At 40.6% G+C, this 21544-nt stretch overlaps 1 protein-coding gene across 1 annotated transcript in view; it reads left to right on the top strand.

Moving 5' to 3' along the window:
• The window catches only part of CPN1 (carboxypeptidase N subunit 1), a gene marked incomplete at both ends in the record, with an annotated part of 29038 nt that extends 8670 nt beyond the window's left edge, over positions 1-20368 (top strand). The window contains 7 exons of the mRNA XM_079698905.1: positions 1119-1274; positions 3761-3943; positions 5144-5255; positions 6889-7028; positions 8614-8713; positions 16731-16849; positions 20210-20368. Of these exons, the coding sequence (XP_079555031.1) occupies positions 1119-1274; positions 3761-3943; positions 5144-5255; positions 6889-7028; positions 8614-8713; positions 16731-16849; positions 20210-20368 (969 nt within the window). The remainder of the gene's footprint in view (positions 1-1118; positions 1275-3760; positions 3944-5143; positions 5256-6888; positions 7029-8613; positions 8714-16730; positions 16850-20209) is intronic.
• Positions 20369-21544: the final 1176 nt, after the last annotated feature.

Raw genomic sequence — 21544 nt, 5'->3', positions numbered from 1 at the left:
GTGGTAAAAGTTGCACAATTCTGTAAGCATACTAAAGTTCTTTAAATTGTATGCTTAAAATGGATGAATGTTGTGCTATGTAAGCTATATATATCAATAAAACCGTTTTTAAAAAATAGGGGTTCCCACCCTCCTACACTGTTGGTGGGAATGTAAACTGGTGCAGCCACTATGGAAAACAGTATGGAGGTTCCTTAAAAAACTAATAATAGAGCCACCATATGATCCAGCAATCCCACTCCTGGGCATATATCTGGAAAAGGTGAAAACTCTAATTTGAAAAGATACACGCACCCAAGTGTTCATAGCAGCACTATTTACAATAGCCAAGACATGGAAACAACCAAAGTGCCCATCAATAGACAAATGGTTTAAGAAGATGTGGTATAAATATCCAATGGAATATTATTCAGCCATAAAAAAGAATGAAATATTGCCATTTGTAGGAACATGGATGGACCTAGAGATTGTCATACTAAGTGAAGTAAGTCAGACAGAGAAAGACAAATATTATAAGTGATAAGTGATATCACTTATATGTGGAATCTAAAATAATATACAAATGAATCTTTATATAAAACAGAAACAGACTCAGACATAGAAGACAAACTTATAGTTACCAAAGGGGAAAGGGATGGAGGAGGGATAAATTAGGAGTATGGGATTAACAGATACAAACTACTATACATAAAATAGATAAGCAACAGGATTTACTGTACAGCACGGGGAACTGTAGTCAATATCTTGTAATAACCTATAATGGAAAATAATCTGAAAAAATACATATATAACTGAAAAAATTATACTTTCTCACTGCACATACCTCTGTCATTCTGATTAAATAGACATAAACAATTTTTTAAAAATAGGGGTTCCCATTATCCTGAAACACCCTCCTTTTGTTAGAGCTTCTCCTGGGATCTCTACCTCCAGCATGTGGTTTATAGGGAAACTTGAACCACGCCACTGGGACTTTGGATGAGTTAAAGGAGAAAATGCTACATTGTTTGATAGATCGAGCTAATGTGTAAAAAAAAAAAAAAAAAACTATACAGTGTTCTTCAAATAGAGCATTCAGTCTGAAACCTTCATCTTTCATTTCTTCCTTTTCCCACTAGGACAGGGACATTTCTGGGTATCTGGCTGGCAGGAACAATGCAAACGGAGTGGACCTGAACCGCAACTTCCCTGATCTCAATACCTACATCTACTACAATGAGAAGAACGGAGGCCCCAACCACCACTTGCCCCTTCCAGACAACTGGAAAAATCAGGTATAAGACAAAATTTGCAAGCAGAAGCAGGTAAATCAGCATCTGGAATTTCTTCCCTGAATCTTCACATCAACTAAATATGCAATAATAAAGCATCAACCCAATTCTGTGCTAGTCTGTCCAGATCAATGCTGACTGTAACGTATGCTTCTTTTTTCCCTCCCTGAGCATAGAGCCCTTCACTGAGCACATGATATTTGATGTTAGTGGTGAGAGTGGCAAAAGAGGTGAAAGTGGTATCATACCACTGCACAGCACTTCATAATTTTATAGAATTCTTTCTCAGCTAGTGTTTCAGTTGATCATCGTAACACTCTGGTAAATGCAACAAGCAGTGTTATCCATCCCCGTTTTACAGATAACACTTATAGAAAAAATAATTTAAACTCACACAGTTAGTAATTGGTGGACTCAAGATTAAAACCCAGGTCTTCTGACTCCTCATCCAACATTCTTTCTACTGCACTATATTGTCGACAGAGAACTGTAGCGTTCTAAAGAGAAATCTCTCTTGCATGTGATAAACTGTACACTTATCAACAATTAGCTAGAGAAAGAGGTTCAGGGAGTCTCACCCTTAGAAGAGAAGTTTTTCTTCTTCTCTTTCTGTATGACCCTTGACTACATTACCATACTCTCGTTTCCCTTACTTTCTCAATCAAAGGATCCCATTTGCTGCTCCCAGACCTCTTGCCCCTCCCTTGGTAATGCGAATGGTTTCAGCCTGATGGTCGTCCTGTTCCTGGGAATGACTCTTGTCATCCTTGGAGCATCACCACCACCCTGTTTCTTACACTGTATGGGCTAGTTTTAAACATTTTCTGTGAGTATCTAAACTTAGAGACTGGGGAGAGAAAATTAAAGCAGGTGGAAGGCTTTATATTGGGAGTTTCTAGATGGAATATTATCAGTTTTTTTCCCCTTGGAATTGAAGCAAAAGTCATGCCAACATGTTTAGATTTTGGATAGCAGCTATGCTCTTGGCTCAAGGAAATAATACATCAAAAATAACTTTGTACTCGTTGACATATCCAGCCAGAAGGATGTTCTGATTTATTAAACTTGTCTACATAAAATAAGGTAATTGAGCCAGTAACGGTTAGACTCCCACTGGCTCCTCTGTCTGCATCTTAGAAGGAAAAAAGACAATGAGAAGTCCCTCTTGCTCTTGAGGGGCCAGGAACAGTGAGAGGCTGGCCTCCTTCTGATGGATGGAGGGTTAGGACATAGAGAAAGGACTGCTTTAAAGAATCTGAGCCCTGGTCACAGAGCTGGACTGGTGCCTTTGGGATTATATCCATTCTGATTGGGTGAGACTCAACATTATTCATTCAGTCTCCCTTGGAATAGAAAAGATGGAGGCCTTCACAGCTGACCCTTGGTCCAGGACGAGCTGTTAACACATTAACACCACATAACCTCTAAGCACATCCATCTTGAGGGGAGGAAAAACAGTGAAGACTGTAAATTATTTACTTACAAGTCCAGTAGATTGAAGGCTTTCTTTAGAATACTGTCACTCACTAGCAATATAATCTGCAATAGAAATCTGCAGTAGAATGGGTGGAATCTCACTACTTAGCCAAGACTGGCCCATATTACAGTATGTCTAATTCATGAAATTTGGGTATGACCACAGGACAACGTTCTACATGTGAACAACACAGCAGATGTGTTGGGGGAAGGAGGAGGTTGAAAACCATTGCTGTAAACCAACAATTTTCAGATATATTTACTAGAACCCTAAATTTCTGCAGACGAGCTCCAGAAGCTACTGGAACCGTGGGTAAATTGGAGGACCCTTTTTTGTTGCCAGAGAGAGGCCAAACTGGGACTCTGCGCTCTCCAATTTATGTTACCCATCTTCAAACTGCTCTTTTTCTCCCTCTCCTTCTCTCTCTCTCTTTTTTTTTTTTTTTTTTTGATAGACTTCATTTTTGAGCAGTTTTAGGTTCACAGCAAAATTGAGTGGAAAGTACAGAATATTACCGTATATTCCCTGCTTCCCATTATCAACATCTCCCACCAGAGGGGTACATTTATTACAATGATGAACCTACATTGACTTGTCATTATCACACAAAAGTCCATAGTTTACATTAGGGTTCACTCTTCATGTTGTATATTCTGTGGGTTTTCACAAATGTATCATGACATGTATCTACAATTTTGCATCATGCACAATAGTTTCACTGCCCTAGATGACCTCTTTTTAGCTATTGAATACTTGGTTTCCATATGAGATTTCATTTTAAACAAGTGTTCCATTCACTTAATTTGTTAAACTATCACGCAAAAGATCAAAATTTCCCCATCTGCACTTCTCATATCTGGTAGGATCCTCTTTGCTTTATTCAGACATGCCATCCTCTCAGGCTACTCCCTGTCAGACATGCCATCCTCTCGGGCCACAATCTGACAAACTCATGTAAACAGCCATCTGGCTTCAGTTGCAGCTTCACTGCCAAGCTCTCATCTCTCCTCAGGTGGAACCCGAGACCCAGGCAGTGATCCAGTGGATCCGCTCCTTCAACTTTGTCCTTTCAGCCAATCTCCATGGAGGGGCAGTGGTGGCCAATTACCCATATGACAAGTCCCTTGAGCACCGGGTCCGAGGTTTCCGCCGCACTGCCAATACCCCCACGCCTGATGACACACTTTTCCAGAAGGTATGCAGAATGGCTGCCTGTCCAGCCAGAGGAACTTGGGGCTTAGGAGTGTGACTGAGGTCAAATCAGTAACACAGGACCCTGTTAGGAATGAATGAACAGAAAATGATTGAAAACACCTCCTGCTCATTAAGAGCTTACAATCTAGTATATTACATTTTGTTTTGAGTGGTAAGCCATAAATTCATGAAAAAGTAAATAAATAGGAAAGCTTTTTACAGTACAGTTACCAAAATGTAAAAAAATACTTAAGCTAATGACAAGCAAGAAATATGCCAAAAGCCTAATAGTGCTGGTGGTAAGCTAGAGCATTAAATGTGAATTTGGGGGCTCTAATTTACGGTTTTATGGTAATATGGCTATATTAATGAAAAATAGACCATGCACATGAAAAAGGTTTACATAATAGTTCAAAACAGCAATAGAATAAAGTTAACAGATCAGTTATTTTATAGTTAATATTATTAATAATATATAATTAATATAATGATAACATTACTTAGTATCTCAGTTTTTTGGGGGGGGGCTGTATCTCGTGGCTTGCAGGATCTTAGTTCCCCGACCAGGGACCGAACCTGGGCCCCAGCTTTGAAAGTGTGGAGTCCTAACCACTGGACTGCCAGGAAATTCCCCTGTAATGATAACATTATTAATTCAACAGTTAATGAATTACATAGAGAATAACACCAGTTGTTGCTTTGCAAAGCAAGTATATTATTATATTTTCTTCTCTAGTAATCTCATTTTGTCCACTGTTATAAAATAGTAATGAAAGAGAATTATAGAGATTTTGAATATATTCCTCTCTTTCCACCACACATCTCTCACAAAGGCCTTTGTCACAAAGGCCTATCTTTCTTTCTTCTTGATTTCTCTTATAAAACTCAGCTGGAAAATGAGGTACACCTCATTGAGGTACACCTAGAAGGGAGCTTATACATTATCGAGTGCTACCCCTCACTTTGCACTTGAAGAAATTTAGGCCCAAGATAGTGGGGAAATCAGAAGATAGGTCTCCTAACTCTAGTCCACTCCACGCACACACACCCCATCTCTCTATTCCTTCTGGTATTTTCTTTCGCTAAAGCAAATAATCAGTTGTTATACCTAGTGGGGTTCTTGGCTTCACCCTTCTGAGTATGAGCATTGCCACATGAGTTGGGGATACTCAAGGTCGTTTTCCACCTGCTTTACCTGCAGCTGGCCAAGGTCTACTCCTATGCACATGGATGGATGCACCAAGGTTGGAACTGTGGGGATTACTTCCCAGATGGCATCACCAATGGGGCTTCCTGGTATTCTCTCAGCAAGGGTAAGAAGAGTGCTAAGCACAAGAGTGCTGTAAGCTGAAGTAGAATGGGGTTCATTTATCCTTTTTAATTATCATTCTTTTTCACAGAGAAATGACAGGAATGCTATTTTGCATTCAAGTAGAGATCTGAAAAATGGGAAGTCTTAAGTTGGCATTTAACATCATCTTGTGATTCTTTAAAATGGAGGTCGGGACACCTTGTGGTCCGTTAAAACTGGTGGTTTACAGAGTGGATTAGGGCATAGGAAGGGAATAATGCAGTCAAGTGGTTAAGAGCATGGGTTCTAAGGATACACTGGGCTGGAACCAGGCTTGCCCATTCACCAGTTATGTGGCTTCAGGCTAATTACTAATTAATTAACTTCTCTGTGCTTCAGTTTCCTCATCTGTACTTTAAGAATAACACTACTTACATTGTAATTTTGATGTAAGTATTAAATAATGCACATAGAGGATTTGGAAATGCCTGGTTTATAGATGTTAAGGTTTTTCCGTAGTAACATGAGGTATGCCTCACGTACCAAAGAAGGAGAGATGCAGGCCTGGACAAAAACAGTTCCTCTGATATGTGCTCTCTGTACCCTGCCTACCCATCTCCCATCAAAAGGGGTTTGCTGTGGACAGTGGCCATTGATAACATAGCAGAAACCTCCAGCAAGAGGCTTGCCTCTCTATCCCTGGGCTTTTCCCATCACTGAGGGTCAAGATAGAACCTCTGTTCACAGACCTTCAGTAGGTAGGGAACCTAAGGTTAGGGAGGAGGCTGAAGCAGGAAGCCAGGTTCTCTTAGGATTCATGTTGCAGCAGCTGTCTTTCCCCATCTTCTCACATCTGACCTGTCAGAGCCCAGGTAGTAGAAAACTCACTGGAGAGGGCTGAGCTGATGGCTGGTCCTATGGGGAGTGGGCAGGAGGAAGGTGAGGGAGTCATCATGTACTGGGAAGGCAGTAGACTTATCATGGCTGAAAACTCACTTGAACCCAAGGCAAGAAGATTTCTTTTTTTCAAAGACAGATATACACTTATTACCTTTTGTTATGGAAAGTTTAAAAATCACTAAACAAATACGATAATTTTTTTAAACACCTTACCTTTAATATTCATGTGGAACATCAAGTAGCATTATGTATTACTGGAAGTTTATAAGACTAGGTAACAGATTTAAGAATCATCTTCCTTGTCACTTTACTACATCTACCAATATCTACCAATAGTTTACTGTTAATTTAAGCCAAGGCAAGAAGATTGAACTTTACTTTCTTTAGTTTGCATTAGGAAAGCAATAAGTACCCCCTCCCAAATTTAAAATATAAAATATACTTTTTTGAATTATACTTGTTCCTCCCTTTCCCTTCCCATCCTCTGGGAAAACATGACCCACTGCCTCCACTGAGAATCATTACCCTAAATTAAAGGGGTGCAATTCCAAGATCATGAAGTTTGTATCAAAATGATAGTATGGTCTCTAGACCAGCATCATCAGCGTCACCTGGAAACTTGTTAGAAATGTAAATGTTCACTGAATACATACTGAATCAGAACCCTGGGGTTAAGCCCCAGCAATCTGTATTTGGCATGGGGTGTTGGGTGGGAACCTGGTTGTACAAATCTGCCACCGCCCTCTTTCCCTTAGGAATGCAAGACTTTAATTACCTCCATACCAACTGTTTTGAGATCACGCTGGAACTGAGTTGTGACAAGTTTCCGCGGCAAGAGGAATTACAGCGTGAGTGGCTGGGTAATCGGGAAGCCCTAATTCAGTTCTTGGAACAGGTAAATCTCATTCTTTAACTTTCCTGGTTACAGAAAGGGAAGTGTTTTCTGATGGTAGGCAAGGTATTTTGTGTGACTCAGGTCTGACTTTTGCTCTGACTCATTACAATAGATCTCAGCTTCTCTACCAGTGAAATTAATTCATTCAACATTGTTGAGCACAACTATCTGTCAGAGACTGTACGATATGCTCGGGATTAAGAGTAAACAAACAGGGCTTCCCTGGCGGTGCAGTGGTTAAGAATCCGCCTGCCAATGCAGGGGACACAGGTTCGAGCCCTGGCCTGGGAAGATCCCACATGCTGCAGAGCAACTAAGCCCATGTGCCACAACTACTGAGCCTGCACTCTAGAGCCCATGAGCCACAACTACTGAGCCCCAGTGCTACAACTACTGAAGCCCGCGCGCCTAGAGCCCGTGCTGTGCAACAAGAGAAGCCACCGCAATGAGAAGCCTGCGCACTGCAACGAAGACCCAACATAGCCAAAAATAAAAACAAATAAATTAATTAATTTTAAAAAGAAGAGTAAAGAAACAACAAATATCTCTGTATATATGCAGCTTATATTCTAGTGAGGAGAGACAGACAATAAAGAAAAAATAAAATAAATTTTATAACATGTTAAATGCAAAATGCTATGAAGAAGGCCTTACAGAGAAAGTGACATTTAAACAGACTTAAAGGAGGTAAGGGAGTAAACCACAAAGATATCTAGGGGAAAAAGGGCTCCCTGATGAAGTCACAATTGCAAATGCAAGGCCAACAACAAGTAGATGAAAAGATGCTCAAAATCCTGAGGGAAATGTAAATCAAAGCCACAGTGAGATACCACCTCACACTCATTAGGATGGCTGCTATAAGAAAAACAAATTTACAAACAATGACAGAAAATAGCAAGTGTTGGCAAGGATGTGGAGAAATTGGAACCCTGGTGCAGTGTTGGTGGGAATGTAAAATGGTGTAGCCACTATGAAAAACAGTGTGGTGGTTCCTGAAAAAATTAAAAATAGAGCTGCCATATGATCCTGCAAAACTGCTTCTGGGTATATATTCAGAAGAACTGAAAGCATGATCTCAAAGAGATATTTGTATACGCATGTTCATAGCAGCATTGTTCACAGTAGCCAAAAGGTGAAAGCAACCCAAGTGTCCATTGATGGATGAAGGGATAAACAAAATGTGGTATAGATACACAATGGGCATACAGCCTTAAAAAAGAAGGAAATTCTGTCATATGTTACAACATGGATGAACCTTGAGGACATTATGCTAGGTGAAATAAGCCAGTCCCCAAAAAAACAAATATGGTACAATTTTACTTATATGAGATATCGAGTAGTCAAATTCATAGAGATAGAAAGTAGATTAGTGACATGATTTGACTTAGATTTTAACAGGATCACTCTGACTGCTCTACTGAGATTATTGGGGATTGGGGTGAGACCAGAGAGACCAGTCAAGGGTCTATCACCATAATCTTTGTGAAGATCAAGTGCAGAAACACATGGGAAAGGGCTTCGTGGACTCTCAAACACAGCACAAAGGTTTTATGAGCATAACTATACACTATAAACTTTCCTACAGGTACACCAAGGCATCAAGGGAATGGTGCGGGATGAGAATTATAATAATCTTGCGGACGCTGTCATTTCTGTCAGTGGGATTAACCATGATGTCACTTCAGGTAGGTGGCCACTGCTTAGTGGGGTGAGAAGGAAGCTTTCACTCCCTCACCGTCTTCAGCCTAATCAGGAGGCCAATTTGTAAGCCAGTGAGACCAGCAGGGACATCAAGGACACGGGGGGTGGTGGATTGAAGGAAGGAAGGATAACAGGATTGAGGACAGGAATTAAGAGGCAAGGGCCAGGAAGATGTAAATGTAACATCTCTCTCAGCATTCAGGAATCACTGCCTCATACAACTTTGTTAGGGGTGTTTCCTGGGTTTGAGGTTATTAATAGCTCACATACTGGTGTGGAATGGGCTAGAAAAAAAAAAGACTGTAAAACTGATGTTTAGTCTTGTCCCTGAGCCAGGCATTTCTCTACACCTCTGTTCAGGGAAAAGTTAGTAAAAAGCATTCCATAGGCTCGCTGCAGGGCAAGATTGATGGTGGGGGCAGATCTCAGAGCCAACTTGGAACCTTCTAGAATGGTACAGAATATCTCATGGCACAATGGTGTTACCAACTGCCCCAGCCCAATGTGATCAGGTTTGGGGTTGTTTGTTTGGTTTTTAATGTAGAGCAGTAGCTCCCAGTGGTTAGGGGCAGATGAGATTTGCCTCCCTCCCCCAGGCTTGATACCAGCATGCTCAGCCACATTTCACCGTGCAGGCTTTACCAAGCAGGCATCTTACAGCTCAAACAGTCTGTTTAAACTAGATGAATCTCAGCTTTAAGGTGATAACATATTCTTTAAGGTGATCCCAACACGTCTTACATGAACAGTTCATTCAAGGCAAAGGCAACAACGTTCTAAAGGCAGAATTTTGTAGCCCCACAGTCAAGCATCAGACACCAGAATCCTCCAGCCCAGTGACTGGAGCCAGGACTGTATAGGGAACCAACCTTTGGAATCCGTAAGAGCTTCAGGGCTTGCTAGATTCTTTATTTTAAATTAATTAATGAATTTATTATTATTATTATTTGGCCGCGTTGGGTCTTCCTTGCTGTGCGCGGGCTTACTCTAGTTGTGGAAAGCAGTGGCTACTCTTCGTTGTGGTGCGTGAGCTTCTCACTCTGCTGCCTTCTCTTTGTTGCAGAGCACGGGCTCCAGGCATGCGGGCTGCAGTAGTTCTGGCATGCGGGCTCAGTAGTTGTGGCTCGCGAGGTTAGTTGCTCCGTGGCATGTGGGATCTTCCTGGACTAGGGCTCAAACCCATGTCCCCTGCATTGGCAGGCAGATTCTTAACCACTGTGCCACCAGGGAAGTCCCATAGATTCTTTATTTTTTTTAATTTATTTTTATTTTTTTATACAGCAGGTTGTTATTAGTCATCCATTTTATACACATCAGTGTATACATGTCAATCCCAATCACCCAATTCATCCCACCCCCACCTCCACCCACGCTTTCCCCCCTTGGGGTCCATACGTTTGTTCTCTACATCTGTATCTCAATTTCTGCCCTGCAAACTGGTTCATCTGTACCATTTTTCTAGGTTCCACATGTATGCGTTAATGTATGATATTTGTTTTTCTCTTTCTGACTTACTTCACTCTGTATGACAGTCTCTAGATCCATCCATGTCTCAACAAATGACCCAATTTCATTCCTTTTTATGGCTGAGTAATATTCCATTGTATATTTGTACCACATCTTTTTTATCCATTCGTCTGTCGATGGGCATTTAGGTTGCTTCCGTGACCTGGCTATTGTAAATGGTGCTGCAATGAACATTGGGGTCCATGTATCTTTCTGAATTATGGTTTTCTCTGGGTATATGCCCAGGAGTGAGACTGGATCATATGGTAATTCTATTTTAACTTTTTTAAGGAACCTCCATACTGTTCTCCATAGTGGCTGTATCAATTTACATTCCCACCAACAGTGCAAGAGGGTTCCCTTTTCTCCACACCCTCTCCAGCATTTATTGTTTGTAGATATTCTGATGATGCCCATTCTAACTGGTGTGAGGTGATGCCTCATTTTAGTTTTGATTTACATGTCTCTAATAATTAGTGATGTTGAGCAGCTTTTCATGTGCTTCTTGGCAATCTGTATGTCTTCTTTGGAGAAATGTCTATTTAGGTCTTCTGCCCATTTTTGGATTGGGCTGTTTGTTTTTTTACTATTGAGCTGCATGAGCTGTTTATATATTTTGGAGATTAATCCTTTGTCTGATGATTCATTTGCAAATATTTTCTCCCATTCTGAGGGCTGTCTTTTCGTCTTGTTTATGGTTTCCTTTGCTGTGCAAAAGCTTTGAAGTTTCATTAGCTCCCCTTTGTTTATTTTTGTTTTTATTTCCATTACTCTAGGAGGTGGATCAAAAAAAAGATCTTGCTGTGATTTATGTCAAAGAGTGTTCTTCCTGTGTTTTCCTCTAAGAGTTTTATAGTGTCTGGTCTTACATTTAGGTCTCTAATCCATTTTGAGTTTATTTTTGTGTATGGTGTTAGGGAGTGTTCTAATTTCATTCTTTTACATGTAGCTGTCCAGTTTTCCCAGCACCACTTATTGAAGAGACTGTCTTTTCTCCATTGTATATCCTTGCCTCCTTTGTCATAGATTAGTTGACCATACGTGCATGAGTTTATCTCTGGGCTTTCTATCTTGTTCCATTGATCTGTATTTCTGTTTTTTTGCCAGTACTATATTGTCTTGATTACTGTAGCTTTATAGTATAGTCTGAAGTCAGGGAGTCTGATTTCTGCAGCTCCGCTTTTTTCCCTCAAGACTGCTTTGGCTATTTGGGGTCTTTTGTGTCTTCATACAAATTTTAGGATTTTTTGTTCTAGTTCTGTAAAAAATGCCATTGGTAATTTAATAGGGATTGCATTGAATCTGTAGATTGCTTTGGGTAGTATAGTCATTTTCACAATATTGATTCTTCCAATCCAAGAACATGGTATATCTCTCCATGTGTTGGTATCATCTTTAATTTCTTTCATCAGTGTCTTATAGTTTTCTGAGTACAGGTCTTTTACCTCCTTAGGTAGGTTTATTCCTAGGTATTGTATTCTTTTTGTTGCAGTGGTAAATGGGAGTGTTTCCTTAATTTCTCTTTCTGATCTTTCATTATTAGTGTATAGGAATGCAAGAGATTTCTGTGCATTAATTTTGTATCCTGCAACTTTACCAGATTCATTGATTAGCTCTAGTAGTTTTCTGGTGTCATCTTTAGGATTCTCTCTCTTTTTTTTTTTTATCTGCAAACAGTGACAATTTTACTTCTTCTTTTCCAATTTGTATTCCTTTAATTTCTTTTTCTTCTCTGATTGCTGTGACTATGACTCCCAAAACTATGTTGAAAAATAATGGTGAGAGTGAACATCCTTGTCTTGTTCCTGATCTTAGAGGAAATGCTTTCAGTTTTTCACGATTGAGAATGATGTTTGCTGTGGGTTTGTCATATATGGCCTTTATTATGTTGAGGTAGGTTCCCTCTATGCCCACTTTCTGGAGAGTTTTTATCATAAATGGGTGTTGAATTTTGTCAAAAGTTTTTTCTGCATCTATTGAGATAATCATAGGGGTTTTTTTGTTTTGTTTTGTTTGTTCTTGCGGTACACGGGCCTCTCACTGTTGTGGCCTCTCCTGTTGCGGAGCACAGGCTCCGGACACGCAGGCTCAGCGGCCATGGCTCATGGGCCTAGCCATTCCGCGGCATGTGGGATCTTCCTGAACCAGGGCACGAACCCGTGTCGCCTGCATCAGCAGGCGGACTCTCAACCACTGCGCCACCAGGGAAGCCCGATCATAGGTTTTTATTCTTCAGTTTGTTAATATGGTGTATCACATTGATTGATTTGCATATATTGAAGAATCCTTGCATCCCTGGGATAAATCCCACTTGATCATGGTGTATGATCCTTTTAATGTGTTGTTGGATTCTGTTTGCTAGTATCTTGTTGAGGATTTTTGTATCTATATTCATCAGTGATATTGGTCTGTAATTTTCTTTTTTTGTAGTATCTTTATCTGGTTTTGGTATCAGGGTGATGGTGGCCTCATAGAATGAATTTGAGAGTGTTCCTTCCTCACAATTTTTTGGAAGAGTTTGAGAAGGATGGGTGTTAGCTCTTCTCTAAATGTTTGATAGAATTCACCTGTGAAGCCATCTGGTCCTGGACTTTTGTTTGTTGGAAGATTTTTTTTTCTTCTTTTTTTGCGGTATGCGGGCCTCTCACTGCTGTGGCCTCTCCCGCCATGGAGCACAGGCCTCGGACGCGCAGGCCCAGCGGCCATGTCCCACGGGCCCAACCGCTGTGTGGCACGCAGGATCCTCCCAGACCGGGGCACGAACCCGTGTCCCCTGCACCGGCAGGCGGACTCCCAACCACTGCGCCACCAGGGAAGCCCTGTTGGAAGATTTTTAATCACAGTTTCAATTTCATTACTTGTGATTGGTCTGTTCATATTTTCTATTTCTTCCTGGTTCAGTCTTGGAAGGTTATACCTTTCTAAGAATTTGTCCATTTCTTCCAGGTTGTCCAATTTATTGGCATAGAGTTGCTTGTAGTCGTCTCTTAGGATGCTTTGTATTTCTGCGGTGTCTGTTGTAACTTCTCCTTTTCATTTCTAATTTTATTGATTTGAGTCCTCTCCCTCTTTTTCTTCATGAGTCTGGCTAATGGTTTATCAATTTTGTTTATCTTCTCAAAGAACCAGCTTTTCGTTTTATTGATATTTGCTATTGTTTTCTTACTTTCTATTTCATTTATTTCTGCTCTGATCTTTATGATTTCTTTCCTTCTGCTAATTTTGGGTTTTGTTTGTTCTTCTTTCTCTAGTTCCTTTAGGTGTAAGGTTAGATTGTTTAGTTGAGATTTTTCTTGTTTTTGAGGTAGGCTTGTATAGCTATAAACTTCCCTCTTAGTACTGCTTTTGCTGCATCCCATAGCTTTTGGATCATCGTGTTTTCATTGTCATTTGTCTCTAGGTATTTTTTGATTTCCTCTTTGATTTCTTCAGTGATCTCTTGGTTATTTAGTAACGTATTGTTTAGCCTCCATGTGTTTGTGTTTTTTATGTTTTTTTCCCTGTAATTCATTTCTAATCTCATAGCGTTGTGCTCAGAAAAGATGCCTGGTATGATTTCAATTTTCTTAAATTTACTGAGGCTTGATTTGTGACCCAAGATGTGATCTATCCTGGAGAATATTCCGTGTGCACTTGAAAGACAGTGTAATCTGCTCTTTTGGATGGAATGTCCTATAAATATCAATTAAATCTATCTGGTCTATTTTGTCATTTAAAGCTTGTGTTTCCTATTAATTTTCTGTTTGGATGATCTGTCCATTGGTGTAAGTGAGGTATTAAAGTCCTGCACTATTATTGTGTTGCTGTTGATTTTCTCTTTTAGAGCTGTTAGCAGTTGCCTTATGTATTGAGGTGCTCCTATGTTGGGTGCATATATATCTATAATTGTTATATCTTCTTCTTGGATTGATCCCTTGATCATTATGTAGTGTCCTTCCTTGTCTCTCGTAACATTCTTTATTTTAAAGTCTATTTTATCTGATATGAGTATTGCTCTTCCAGCTTTCTTTTGATTTCCATTTGCATGGAATATCTTTTTCCATCCCCTCACTTTCAGTCTTTATGTGTCCCTAGGTCTGAAGTGGGTCTCTTGTAGACAGAATATATATGGGTCTTGTTTTTGTATCCATTCAGCGAGTGTGTGTCTTTTGGTTGGAGCATTTAATCCATTCACATTTGAGGTAATTATTGATATGTATGTCCCTATTACCATTTTCTTAATTGTTTTGGTTTGTTTTTTTTTTTGTAGGTCCTTTTCTTCTCTTGTGTTTCCCACTTAGAGAAGTTCCTTTAGCATTTGTTGTAGACCTGGTTTGGAGGTGCTGTATTCTCTTAGCTTTTGCTTGTCTGTAAAGCTTTTGATTTCTCCATCGAATCTGAATGAGATCCTTGCTGGGTAGAGTAACCTTGGTGTAGACTCTTCCCTTTCATCACTTTAAGTATCTCATGCCACTCTCTTCTGGCTTGTAGAGTTTCTGCTGAGAAATCAGCTGTTAACCTTATGGGAATTCCCTTTTATGTTATTTGTTGTTTTTCCCTTGTTGCTTTCAATAATTTTTCTTTGTCTTTACTTTTTGCCAGTTTGATTACTATGTGTCTCGGCCTGTTTCTCCTTGGGTTTCTCCTGTATGGGACTCTCTGCACTTCCTGGATTTGGGTGGCTATTTCCTTTCCCATGTTAGGGAAGTTTTCAACTATAATCTCTTCAAACGTTTTCTCAGGTCCTTTCTCTCTCTCTTCTCCTTCTGGGACCCCTATAATGAGAATGTTGTTGTGTTTAATGTTGTCCCAGAGGTCTCTTAGGCTGTCTTCATTTATTTTCATTTTTTTTTTCCTTATTCTGTTCCACAGCAGTGAATTCCACCATTCTGTCTTCCAGGACACTTATCCGTTCTTCTGCCTCAGTTATTCTGCTATTGATTCCTTCTAGTGTAGTTTTCATTTCAGTTATTGTATTGTTCATCTCTGTTTGTTTGTTCTTTCATTCTTCTAGGTCTTTGTTAAACATTTCTTGCATCTTCTCGATCTTTGCCTCCATTCTTTTTCTGAGGTCCTGGATCATCTTCACTATCAATATTTTGAATTCTTTTTCTGGAAGGTTGCCTATCTCCACTTCATTTAGCTGTTTTTCTGGGGTTTTATCTTGTTCCTTCATCTGGTACATGGTCCTCTGCCTTTTCATCTTGTCTGTCTTTCTGTGAATGTGGTTTTCATGCCACAGGCTGCAGAATTGTAGTTCTTCTTGCTTCTGTCTGCCCTCTGACTCCCCATAGATTCTTATACCCTATTCATGCAAGGGTGGGGAATGTCTCATTCTAGCCAATCAACATACATTTAATATCACCAATTTCTCCAATAAGAGTCCACTTCCAACACCCATTATGCTAAATTGACAAATTACTCATTTCAGCAACAGAAAAACTCATTGCTATCATTCATTATGCTACTTAGCAAAGCATCTAGTGTTGCTAAGAGATGAAGATAGCTGAAGCCCTTATAACAGCTGCATCTGGAATTGGGCCTTTCTGGTACAATGCTAGCTAACCACTTCTGGGTGTGAGCCCCTAATTAAAAAAATGACAGCCCCCAGGGTATAACAAAGTATCCAACATATGTATTAAAATAAACTGCTTTTGCTAAAGAATTTTAAAGTAAATTACGTTTAATAGGGGGCAGAGAAGAGACTTCTTCATTATTTATTATCTGTCACATTCTTGATTGCATTTATTTCAATTATTCATTACTGTACAATTAAAAGAAATTTTAAAGGCACAGTCATAATTTATTCTAAAGAGATATAAAGTCATTAGCCAAAATGCTACATCCCTGCCATGAGAAACAGGCTTTCTTTTCAATTTCATTTTCCCCTTTTGATGGTGGTGGAGGAAATATTAGAAATAGGGTTCTCAAACTCAGATATTTAGTGGAGCACCCCCACTCAATACAAGATTACACACATACAACACCGCTGACAGCTGGTTGTCCAGACCACGTCCATTGGTGCGGGTTGTGCACTGCACGACATAAAGCAATCCATTTCTTTTCTGGTAGCTCATATTTTGTCAAAAAAGTTTTTGCTTCCGTCCTCATTATTTCTTTAAGTAGATGTCATTTCTTCACAATGACTTTTCAAACATTGAAACAGAGATTTCACGTTAGTCTCTTTACCAGGCAAAACATTCATAAATCTTTCGGCCTTTCTCCTAGTAACCCTTTACTGGACATGCGTTTGTGTTAAAATACAGGGTCTAAAATTAAACACAGTACTCTCAGTGCAGAGCACAGTGAAACTTCTGCTTCCCAGGAGCTGAGGCCCATGCACTTACAACGTTATGACAACCTGTGATTGTTTTAGATCATTACCAGTTTCATCATGCTATTAAGAAAAATCAAGCTTGTGGTCAGCTAAAACCCTCAGATCATTTTTTCATAACAAGGCCTCACCTGGGGCAGATTTCTCATCAGCAGGCTGAGTTATATCCTTGTGACTTTTAGGTGACCATGGAGATTACTTCCGGCTGCTGCTTCCAGGTACCTACACTGTCACTGCCACAGCACCCAAGTTTGACCCAGAGACAGTGAGTGTGACCGTGGGTCCTGGGGAACCCAAACTGGTGAGTTAGGCTGACCTTTACAGAGCACTGTAAAGATCACTTATACAGAGTTACAAATAATTGACTGTATAGTTCTAATCTTTGCCAAGCTGCCCTCTTTCACCATCTAAAAAAAAATTCATTGCTCTCATATGCTAATTTTTCTTCTGCCATTCTCCTATTACATCCTTACCCACTTCCTTTTGGTTTTTCCTTTTCCTTCTGTTTAACGTAGCATAATGATTAAAACACTACCTGATTCTAAATCCAGCTCATTTGTCCACAGATCTTGGACAAGCTACCTGATCACTCTCATTCTCAGTTTCTTCCTCTGTAAATTGGTAATAATAGCGCCTCCTTCACAAGAGGTTGAAATGAGAAAGTGCATGTAAAGCCTTTAGTACAGTGACTTACACGTAGAAAGTGCTCAACAAATGTTGGTTCGTAAATCCCAGAGACCCTGCCCAGATACACAGGCTTACGTTCTTCTGCGCCATCAGCAAGGACTACCACCAGATGGCACTCTGCCCCCTTCTGGTGCCCATGTGCCCGGGCAGCCTTGCTTTCCACTCACCTCAGCAAAGAGCCAGCTGCTCTCCAATATTCAACTCTCCAAAAGGCTTTCTTTTATAGATAGGATGAGAAGCAAAGAACTGTTTTGATCTACAGCCTGGACCTTTTTAGCTTTGGTCGTATTAGATCGTGATCTCAGAGGCAAAGAGGCTCAAAGATCATGGACACTAATCCTCTGGTTTCTCAAACGAGGAAAAGGTAATGATGGCATCCTGGTTAATGAGCACCTATGGACCTTTTTCTCATGTCAGGTCTTCCCTCCTCAGTCTGTCCTGTTCCTTCTCTATACATCCCAGGAGCTTAGCAGACCCTCCCTCCCCTTTCCTGTTAACTCAGTGCAGTCAAGTATCTTGCCTTTTCAAATAGTTATAGGTACTATTCATTGAACAGCCACTATGTGTCAGACATTATCTGAGAGCCTTTCAGAATTATCTCATTTAACCTTCATAACAATCCTGTAAGGTAGATCTACATATCCCCATTTGTGGCTGAGGAAAGTGAAGCTTAGAGAACATAAGTAACTTGTCCAATACCGCACAGTGAGTAAGTGGGAGCCATGATTCCAGCCTCTGTGGGGCTTTCAGGACTGCCTTCTTAGCCAGTCTGTTACAGGGCCTCAAGCTAAGCTCACAACCTGTGTTCATAATCCCTTATTTATTTACTTTTTAACATCTTTATTGGAGTATAATTGCTCTACAATAGTGTGTTAGTTTCTGCTTTATAACAAAGTGAATCAACTATACATATACATATGTTCCCATATCTCTTCCCTCTTGCTTCTCCCTCCCACCCTCCCTATCCCACCCCTCTAGGTGGTCACAAAGCACCGAGCTGATCTCCCTGTGCTATGCCGCTGCTTCCCACTAGCTATCTATTTTACGTTTGGTAGTGTATATATGTCCATGTCACTCTCTCACTTCGTCACAGCTTCCCCTTCCCCTTCCCCATATCCTCAAGTCCATTCTCTAGTGGGTCTGTGTCTTTATTCCTGTCTTACCCCTAGGTTCTTCGTGACATTTTTTTTCTTAAATTCCATATATATGTGTTAGCATATGGTATTTGTCTTTCTCTTTCTGACTTACTTCACTCTGTATGACAGATGAGGTGGATGGACCTAGAGTCTGTCATAATCCCTTATTTTAACACAAGGATGAAGGTCAAGAGCTCCTTAAATCCTTTGAAAATTCCTCTGAAATTTCTAGACAGTTCCCCCTTTCCCCTCCACTCCCATCTCCTGCAGGATATAAACGACTTCTACTTGCAGATGCAGGAAACAAAGAGTAACTCTTCCCTGGCAGCCTGTTACCTGGTCCCAATTTCCCTACCAATGCATCCTCTTTCCCTTTTTTCTTGTTATCCCCCTGCTCCTCATCTACCTTAAAATCAAACGACTGTTATGCAGCTGCTTACAGAAGTCTTGTACTACATACAAGTCTATCCAATTGCAAATTCAAACAAGGACAAATCCTCTTAAGTAACAAATTCTGCTTCAAAAGATCTCATCTCCTTTGTCATATAGCCTTTAAATTAATTAACATAACCCATCGTTGTATCAAATATAACTCAGAGGGGGGAAAATCTGTCTTTTGGATACAATTCTTAGATACAGTCACAACTAAGAATACATTTATTGATCCCAGCTGAGTCTTTTCCCATTCTAAAGCAGAGATCCATTTGGTTGAGGGAAGAGAAAAGAAAAAAGATCATTTACTAGAGGGTTTTCATGCTGCAATTAAAACTCTTTAAAGTATCTCCGAGAGTCCAGTGTTTTCCCCTTGGCTTTCCCCACTGCCTTCCAGATGTCCCGCTCCTTTAATTTCCTCTGTCCTCCCCTCATTTTGTTGTGTGTGTGTGTGTGTGTGTCTCTCTCTCTCTCTTTCTTTCTTTCGTTTCCTTGATCCTTATATTACTATATAGGAAATAGTACTGATACACGGTAATTGGCTCTGATTTCTCCCGCTTTGGGAGAGCTAACAGAAAAGCTGGCTGTGGTTTGTTGTGAAAGGGGCAAGAAATAACCCTGTGAAGAGGTCTGTCTGTCACATGTTTTCCAACTCCCCGCTGGCTTCAGCAGCTCACACTGTTCCCAGGGCCTGAAAGCCAAGGATGCCTCTGGGGAGTGTGGTTAGAACACTGTGCCACACCCTCGCCTTTTCCTTCCTGGGACAGCTCTATGGCTTCTGCACAGCCAGCACATCCCACACTTGTCAGTCAGAAGCATCTTTACCTCTGAGTGCATGGCCAGAAAGGAAGTTTCAATGTACTGCTGGAAACAGTACATGAATGCACATGGACACTGGGAATTTAAGAATCCATACTAATAATCTATATCATCTCTACTATCTCTATTTCCAAACAATTATGACAGAAAGTTTAGTTCTGAAGGTCTGAGGCATTCTTTGGCATTCCTGGGCACAACGCCTATGATTCCCAGAGTCAGCATAAAGGGGATTATTGTGGCACCATCAATCTCAGTTCTTGTGCTGAACAACAGTATCGGTAAAATCACGGTTTGAGGTGTAGATATAATTTTTTCTATTACAAATAAATAAATGTACATTAAGTTCATGTCGATGTACCCTATGTATCACCAGTGATTATGTGCCACTTTGAGGGGAATATTAGCCAAGCCTGTATGACACCACCAATGCTGCTCTGGGTTGTTGCTGTGATATTCTCCTTGGTCCCTTATCCTCAGAACCCGGAACCATGGTAAAACAAGGTCCAAACTGGTCTTCCGATAATTTCAATCCTAGGAAATGGAAAACTGATTCCTGTGCTCTCCTAGCTTCTTTTTCTTTTTTCCAGGTTAATTTCCAACTCAAGAGAAGCACTCCTCCAGCAGCCCCTAAGAGGAGAGGCCCCAACTCAGGGCATAGAGGCAGAGTCTTACCAAAGAAAGTACAGCCCCGGGCAGCTAGGAAAAAAGAAATGATGATGAAACAGTCCCAGAGAGTCCCTGCCTGAAATCCACAGTCCCCGGGGCAACACTTTAGAAAGGCTTTGTTCCCACTCTCACACCAGATGAAGCATTCTTTCTATTTTATTATCTGAGACATATTTAAATATAAACATATTCAGAACAATTCAGAATGGTCTCCATCTGTTCCAGGGGTAAACCCTCTGATGCAGCAGTACATACATGCAGTGGTGTTCAGTAAGATTTTCTGATTCTGAGGGTATGGTTTAGGTCCAGAAGGCTCTATGCCAGTCTACGTTGTGTCCAGAGACTGGTTCTGGCTGGTTAGTCACTATCTAGCAGAGAGCCTGCAATGCAGTAAGTACCCAATGAAGGTTTCTGGATGAATGGCTGAAAGGCTGAAATGATCCATCATTACATAGCAAGACCAGGTGACCAATTCTTCTGAAATCCCAGAGGACTGTTTCACAAAGAGCCAATAGTTTCTTATTAAGAAAAGGATTTCACACACAAACACCTAGTCCTGCTGCTTCATACATGGGCATTTTAAACAATACGCCTCTTTCAAACATTTTCTGGGCATATAAGTGTAATGCAGATGCCCCTATGGAATGACTGTGTCCTGACCCTGAGCCAGGGATACACAGCACTCTCCACCCCACTGAGTTCTCCAGAACGAACCCATTTGTACTAAAAGTGTTATTAAGCAAAGTAGATGTCATTGAATATTTTGAAGGCATGTGTAGTCTTTCATCACACATCAGGCAAGTTCATAAACCACCACTGGGCATGCTGGGGTTCCCAAGTACCCTGTCCCCAGGGTTTGCTGGGGGTTCTTTACCCATCATCACCCATTTCAGGGAGCCTCAGTGAGACAGGGCAGAGGCTCCATTTCCCCCGACTTGCTCTACCTCCCCCAACCTTGTCAGCCTCCCCCACTGATGCCCCAGCCTCTAACTCACCCAGACCTTTCTTAACATTGAGCAAAGTAGCTGCTCTCAACAAGTATTCCCACACCCACCAGAAAACAAGTGGTGCTATAGCTGTGACAGTCCACCCTCTGTAGGAGGCCATTCAAGATTAGGATTAACACATGATTTACTTTTGTTACTTGAGCAATCTCTCAATCTGCGGTTAAAAGGGAAACAGAAGAAAAATATGCCTTTTCCCATTTAAAAAGGAAATTCTCTCCTCAGGTGATGTTTTCTTTCTTCCCAATTTTA

This window comes from Hyperoodon ampullatus, assembly GCF_949752795.1.
Source record: "Hyperoodon ampullatus genome assembly, chromosome: 1".
Lineage (NCBI taxonomy): Eukaryota > Metazoa > Chordata > Mammalia > Artiodactyla > Ziphiidae > Hyperoodon > Hyperoodon ampullatus.
Note: the sequence above shows the minus strand (reverse complement) of the source record. Positions and strands in the feature narration are given on the sequence as shown.